Genomic DNA, 7,896 nt, shown 5'->3' with positions numbered 1-7,896 from the left:
TGTTTTTTATAGTATTGTTGATGGTTTTTACAAAGTTTTGATCTTTAGTTTCTGTTCTTGCATATTGCTGATTTGAGGGTGTTTTTAGTATAACTGGTGTCATGGGGTTTGTTTGTTTTTTATAGTATTGTTGATGGTTTTTACAAAGTTTTGATCTTTACTTTCTGTTCTTGCATATTGCTGGTTTGAGGGTGTTTTTAGAATAATTGCTGTCATGGGGTTTGTTGTTTTTGATAGTATTGTTGATGTTTTTCACAAAGTTTTGATCTTTACTTTCTGTTCTTGCATATTGCTGATTTGAGGGTGTTTTTAGTATAATTGGTGTCATGGGGTTTGTTTGATTTTTATAGTATTGTTTGATTTTTATAGTATTGTTGATGGTTTTTACAAAGTTTTGATCTTTACTTTCTGTTCTTGCATATTGCTGGTTTGAGGGTGTTTTTAGAATAATTGATGTCATGGGATTTGTTATTTTTGATAGTATTGTTGATGTTTTTCACAAAGTTTTGATCTTTACTTTGTGTTCTTGCATATTGCTTCTGCCTAATATGTTCTTGTTGACCTTAGAGCTTCCTTTGTATATTGATTCTGCCTAATTGACCTTACAGCTCAACTTTGTGTTTGGTGTTCTTTTTTTCCTTGTTTGAGGGTGTTTTGGATAATTGATTCGTTTGTTTTTGATAGAATTGCTAATGGTTGTTCTAAAGTTTTGATCTTTGATCTTTACTTTGGTTGTTGTATATTGCTTCTTGCTTAATATATTCTTCTTGACCTGTTTGTTGAGCTTTGAGCTTTCTTTGTATTATGTGGTATGTTTTAGGGTCTCCTTTTTTAATATGATAGTTCCTCTTTTCTCATTTACTTGTTGTTTTTGTAGGGTGTCCCCCCCCCCCCCCCCCCCCCCCTCTTCGGTTTTGGTTTTGTTTTTTTTTTTTTTGTTTCTTTTTTTTGTTTTATTGTTCCTTTTTTTTTTTTTTTTTTTTTTTTTTTTTGGGTGGCCCCCCCCCCCCCCCCTCCCTTTGGTTTGAGGGTGTTTTTGGAATGTTTGATTTCAGGGTTTTGTTTGGCTGTTCCAAAGTTTTGATCTTTACTTTGTTTTGTTGCATGTTTCTTCTACCCAATATAGTCTTTTTTGACCTATTTCTTGAGCTTATGTGGTATCTTTTGATCTTCTTTGTATTCATAATATGATAATTCCTCTTTCTTTTTTGTTTTTTTTTTTGTTGTTGTTGTTTTCTGGTTTGAGGGTGTTAACAGAATAAATGATTTCATGGGTTTTGCTTGTTTTTGATTGTATTGTTGATGATTGTTCTGAAGTTTTGATCTTTACTTTGTTTTGTTTTGTTTTGGTGTTGAGGGTGTTTCTAGGATAAATGATTTCATGAATTTTGTTTGTTTTTGATAGTATTGTTAATGGTTGTTCCAAAGTTTTGATCCTTACTTTAGTTTGGGTTGTGGGGTTTTCTTTTTCTCTTTTCTAGTTTTGGGGGTGTTTTGAACAATTGATTTCATGGTTTTTTGCTTGTTTCGATAGTATTGCTAATGGTTGTTATAAAGATTTGATCTTTACTTTGTTTTCTTGTATATCGCTTTCTTGAGCTTATAGCTTTCTTTGTATATTGGTTTAATATGTTCTAGTTGACCTGAGAGCTCAACTCTGTGTTAATATTATTTGGTATGTTTTTTGTCCTTTTTCATTCATAATATGATAGTTCTCCTCTTTTATTTTCCTTTATACTTATCGTTTTGGGTTTATGGGATGTTTCTTTTTCTAGTTTGAGGGTCTTTTGAATAATTGATCTCATGGGGTTTTGCTTGTTTTTGGATAGTATTGCTAATGGTTGTTTTTAAAGCTTTGATCTTTACTTTGCTTTCTTGTATACTGGTTCTTCTTTAATGTGTTAATATTATGTGGTATGTTCCTTTTCTGTCGATAATATTCTTTTCTTCTTGGTTTTGGGGCGTGGGGTATTTTTTTCCTTCTGATTTGAGGGTGTTTTAGAATGATTGATTCCATCGGTTTTGCTTGTTTTTTATAGTATTGGTTATGGTGTTCCAATATTTTGATCTTTGCTTGTTTTCTTGTATGTTGCTTCTGCCTATTATGTTCTCGTTGGCCTGTTTATTGGGCTTTGTTACGTGTTAATATTATGTGGTGTGGTCATTTATATTGATAATATTCCTCTCTTTGTTGCTTTGGTGTATGAGATGATCTTTCTTTCTTCTCGTTTGAGAGTGTTTTTGGAATAATTGATACGATGGGTCTTGCTTGTTTTTGATAGTATTGTTCACGGTCGTTCCAAAGTTTTGATCCTTACCTTGATTTTGTTGTGTATTGCTTCTGCCTAATATGTTCTTGTTCTAATTCTGTGTATGATACTCTTGTATATCGGTAGAATTGGTCTGTTGGTCTAATTCATCTTTTTGAACAAAAATTCATATCTAATTTTGATGAGATCTTTTTCTGTTTTATTTCTCTATAATCTTTTCGGTAGCTTAATTGTATGTCTATCGGAAAATACCCCCTCTACCCTACAGAGCTAGGGGTAAGTAAGGTCTGCGTACAAGTGGGATTACAGTGTGTGTGTTGTTATCTTTGTGCAATTAATTAGTGTTCCTGAAAGTTCTGTTATTTGGTCATAATCTCCTTTTCCTTTGGTACTGATGTCATGTTTGTGTGCTGGATTGCAGCTACGATTACACGGGATATGGTGGATCGTCGGGTAAGGTAAGCAAATTATCATGCTAACTTCCGTTTCTATTAGCAATTGGCATCACATCATCGAAACTGATGTCTGTTTTACTTGTATCAGCCATCTGAGTTCAACACGTACCACGACATAGAAGCTGTCTATAACTGTTTGAAGAGCGAATACAGCATTAAACAGGAGGATATCATTCTGTACGGACAATCTGTTGGCAGCGGGCCGACATTACATTTGGCATCTCGCTTACAGAGGTTAAGAGCTATTGTTCTTCATAGTGCTATACTTTCGGGAATACGAGTTCTATATCCTGTCAAGATGACATTCTGGTTTGACATTTTCAAAGTAAGTCTTTCTTTTTTCGTCAATTGCTTCTTCTTGATTTATTGTGACAACGTACCATGCTGACAAATCTCTTTCATTTTGCAGAATATAGACAAGATACAAAAAGTCAGCTGCCCGGTTTTAGTGATCCATGTAAGTAACATCTCTTTCGTTAGTTCATTCTTCCCTCAAGATACTTTCACATACATTTGTTCTTCTGTGGAAACAGCATCTTTCTGAAATGCTTGGTAAGGCTGCGTACAATAGACCCTTGTGGTCCGGCCCTTCCTTGGACCCCGCGCATAGTGGGAGCTTAGTTAACCGGGCTGCCCTTTTTGTTCTATTTATCTATTATTCACAAAAATATATGCTTCTGTATGTTCTTCCTTCTTGAAATTTTCTTCATTAGATGTTTACCGACATTCCAAGAGAAAGGTATGATAAGGAATAGGAAGATGTAACGCATAAATTATAATAATTTGGTGAAATGGAGTACTACAGGATTGTTATATGATAGGACGAACATACCAAAATAAAAAGGCAAGTTCCAAAACCAATATAAGACTAGCATTCTTATATTGGAGTAAACGTTGAGCTTCTATGTTCCACAAGATAAATGTCGCAGAAATATGGACATTAAGATGGATGTACGATCTTAAAAGATTAGACTAGATGAAAAATGATCACACCGACAAAAGGTGCAAGTATCATTGATTGATGATAATATGAGTAACATTATTACATATCCAGTTTCTTTTCAAAAAAGAGTTAATGTTATTTGATATGGTTTGGTAATGTCTTATGTAGACCTCCTAATGCGCCCTTCCATTAGATGTGAAAACATTGTGATTGACGGTATACCTAACATCTCATCAAAGGAAATGGTTTCAAAGGGACCGACAGAGTGGAAAACATACAAATCTAGCAAAAATGACACGACGGAAGCAAAAGATCCATATAGGCGACATGGATTAGTTGGCGTTATAGCTAAGTCAAGATGCTATGCTTTCATTAGTCTCAGCAATGTAGGACTGACTTTAGTCTAAGATTTGTGTGCCAGAAGAAAATGTAAAGTAATTCTAGTGCTATCGAACTCCAATGCATTGAGTACTGGAATAAAACGGGTCCAAAAGTTCAATGGATTACGAGAATCCATTGCCTACTCCAACTAACTTGGGGTTGAGGTGTAGTAGTTTGTTGTCGCAAACATAGCACTTCTAGTTTTTCCAAAATGATGCCAAAATCTTGCAACAAAAGCCTGTTCAACCACCTCCCTTATTGCTTTGGTTTTGGTTACATACTAGTATATCTTGTCAAGAGCCGGGCCGATCGAGTGTTACAGAAGAAGAACGAAACAAAGTGAGAGGCCGGGGCGCAGGGAAAAGAGTCGAGTCAATCAGGCTCGACGATCGGAAGAAACAAAACGAAATCAGGATTTGGTTGAAAAAGAAGCAAGGCTATGGATACCTTGACCGATCACCAAAGTCTTAAAAAGAAATGATTTTGGTCCTCATAATTGAAGAGTTCTACTGGTTTCATGTTACTAATCAAACTAAAATTGGTAAAAAGAAAAGAAAATGGTTTGCCTTGAGACTCAGTACTTCTCTTTGGTTGAGCTTATTCATCATCATCGTCTTGATCTTTAGAATCTATCTCTTGATCGTAGACATGTGCGAAACCAAGTTGCTAACAGTTTCAACCAAAAGTGGAGATGCATCCAAGTGGTTGTGTAGCATTTATGTCACTTAACAACTGAAGTAGACGGGAGATTTATTAGCGAGCTCGTTATCTCCAAGACTATATATTTTCTCCGTTAAAGATCGCATTTGTTCTTATTCTCTCAACTCTCAAGCTTGCTGTTTGCAGATTAATGGATGAACAGATTAGGTTGTCTAGCTAATAGCAATAAATTAGGCGGACCTTTACATGATTTCGTGTCCGTTTATTCAAAAATCTGGACATCCCTCACCAAATCTGCTCACAGTTTGTAGCATCGTTTTGGTTTAACTCCATAATACACTTCTACAGTGGGCTGTCATTCACTTCCTATAGACCTCTTTATGAGAAGAAGGTCTGGAAATACTTGTTCATTTCCAAAGAGTGACTTCTCGATAAGTTACTTCGACATGATTATATTTTAAAATTTAATTCACTACTAGTAACTGCTCACAAATTCGGGAATGGACTATCCAGGGATATTTTGACATTGGTTAAAGCTTTTGGATGCTCCAACTTGAAGCAAGGACCTGTTACTGGGCCAGTCATGTGGAACAAATCGTGATGATCTTGCTTTGTTCAACTTGTGCATGTTGGTAGGCCTTTAGGAAGCAACGGGATGGAAAATCACGAAACTAAGAAAATTAAACAGTTAACTCGGTTCATATTCTGAACTGTCAAATGAAGAAACTTATACATGAACCTTAGAAGCTTTGGTGGACAGAGTTGCCTGCTGGCGGGAGGTGGCAGGTATCCCATGGAAATAGTCGAGATGCATTCAAGTTGGCCCATACACTGCAGTTAGAAAGTAATGGTGAAAGTTCAACTGAATGATTGACAGTATTTAGAAGGATACCAGAACAGAATGAGATGCGTCGCTGGAAGATCCTACCTGCATTTCTCATCTTCTATTAATACGATGCAACAAAATTCAGATTCAAATTTTCCAATATGTGTTTTTAACTCTCTCTTTCTTTCTACCGCGAATGCAATAACTAAATATATCATTTTGATACGAGGAATCACATTGTGATATCGATCGGGTGAGATTCAACCAGCTGCCATTTTGCTGGTTCTTCAATCATTCCTGCTACCTGCTTACTTGATTATCCTTGTAGCATTTTTGGAAGTGTTACTGGGATGGTTCTCCTACACTAGTGAAATCAGAACGTCTTGTTTAATATACGCTGATGCATTTTACAGATCAATCGATCATTATCTACTATCACGACTTGTAGTACTATACCACTAGGAATTGATGTGTAGTAAGGTTTGTTATGAAGCTTCTTTGCTCAAAAAGTCATTGATATCACCCTCCGAAGTGCCATTACATTTTGTTCTTACGCACTTAATTAAACCTTTTTGGTCTGTCTAGAATGCGAATATACTATACTCTATGTGGTAGTCAGTGCTCAATGAATTCCTCGAATACTGGTTACTATCACTGGTTCTTTGCACAATGATAGTTTAGTACATTGCCTAGCAGTTGAAGTTCCGATAAGTGATTAGCTGCACTAAAGTTCCCATTCATTTGCAGGGTACCAAAGACGAAGTTGTTGATTTTTCACATGGTAAGCGTTTGTGGGAACTTGCCAAAGAGAAATATGATCCGTTATGGGTCGAAGGTGGAGGACATTGTAATCTAGAGACATTTCCCGAGTACATCAAGCATATGCGCAAATTCATTAACGCAATGGAGAAACACTCGTTTTCTAAACGAAACAAGGGACGGCTTTCTCAAGCCCCGAGTATAGCTGAATCCAAACACAACAGATGCTTAAGATTCGGAAAAAGACAAAAATGATTTGCTCTACCTAGTTTGCTATGAAACGCTTGCACAGCACCAAGAAGAAAAAAAGTCCGCGCTTATTGCAACAAAGATAACTGATTCAAGAAACTGGCTGTTCTGTCACCAACACCAGATCGAGCTGCAGATTCGGCCAGTTCATTACAGATCGCTGCTCCAACGTGATTAGTTTATGTGTCGGGACAAGAATAGTCGACTTGTCTGTTAATGTAACAGTGTGTATTATCCCAGAAAAAGATCATGGTTAGAACTTTGATTCAACTCGCTTTGTACACTAGGATTCTCAGTGTTTTGGCAATAGAAATGCAAATTTATTTGCTGTATAATGTACTACTTTATTGCCCGAATCCGTTATCTCGTACGCGGTATCGTAGATTTTTTTGTAATTTTTTGTGTCATATATCAGTATAATGTCCCAAATACAGGCTGCAGATTCATTGTACACATAAATATTCTCCTTGAAATTCTGTGTTAGTACATGCATCTGCCTGTGTGAAACTGAAAACTTAGTTTATGTATAAAATTCTAAGTTGCTCGGACTCTTCAAAAATGTTGCCGCACCCATGTTGGATCCTTCAAAAATGCACTATTTTTGAAGGATCCAACACACACTCGATGACATTTTTGAAGAGCCGGAGCAACACAGATGTATATGATAAAATACAGTCAATGGTACGGCTCTTCTCCGGACCCATGCAAAGTGGAAGCTTAGTGCATTGAGCTGCCCTTTATAAGATATTGTTAATGGTCTGGCCCTTCTTTGGAACTTGCTTATAACGGAAGCTTAATACACCGGAATGCCCTTGATAAAATTTGAGGAAAAATAACATAAATATACACCTAAACTTACCATATTTATACAAATTCTCACCCTTACAAAGTAATTACAAAAATTCAACTAATTATGTATCTTCGTTGGATGTATCAGGAGCTAAATATGTATCTCGAAAGACCCAAAATCGGAAAAAATGTATTGGGAGTTAATTATGTATCTTTACAAAGGAAAATATGTATCTTCGTTGGATGTATTATGTATCTCGACAGACTCAAAATCGAAAAAAAAAATATCGGGAGCTAATTATGTATCTTTACAAAGAAAAAAATGTAACTTTGTTGGATGTAGCAGGAGTTAATTATGTATCTCGACATACCCAAAATCGCGATTTTCAGTAATTATGCAAAATTATTGAGATTTTCTGTAATTAAATTTCAAACTGTCGAGATTTATGTTATTTGCCCCAACTTTTAACCCCTCCATGTGAATTACTTTAGTGCCTTCATAAAGAATGCTATCCAAATATTTCATGAATTTTAAGTTATATACAGTAATAACGCCAGGGTTAA

The 7,896-nt window shown here is 35.8% G+C and overlaps 1 protein-coding gene across 1 annotated transcript in view; it reads left to right on the top strand.

Moving 5' to 3' along the window:
• Positions 1–6,875, top strand: part of LOC107877655 (alpha/beta hydrolase domain-containing protein 17B) — an 8,879-nt gene extending 2,004 nt beyond the window's left edge. Inside the window, exons 2-5 of the mRNA XM_016724342.2 lie at positions 2,692–2,728; positions 2,814–3,050; positions 3,135–3,182; positions 6,283–6,875. Of these exons, the coding sequence (XP_016579828.2) occupies positions 2,692–2,728; positions 2,814–3,050; positions 3,135–3,182; positions 6,283–6,549 (589 nt within the window). The 3' untranslated portion in view covers positions 6,550–6,875. The remainder of the gene's footprint in view (positions 1–2,691; positions 2,729–2,813; positions 3,051–3,134; positions 3,183–6,282) is intronic.
• The last annotated feature ends 1,021 nt before the right edge of the window (positions 6,876–7,896 follow it).

The sequence above is a fragment of the Capsicum annuum genome, chromosome 7 (assembly GCF_002878395.1).
Source record: "Capsicum annuum cultivar UCD-10X-F1 chromosome 7, UCD10Xv1.1, whole genome shotgun sequence".
NCBI classification, from domain to species: Eukaryota; Viridiplantae; Streptophyta; class Magnoliopsida; order Solanales; family Solanaceae; genus Capsicum; species Capsicum annuum.
This window is presented reverse-complemented; position numbering and strand designations above follow the sequence as displayed.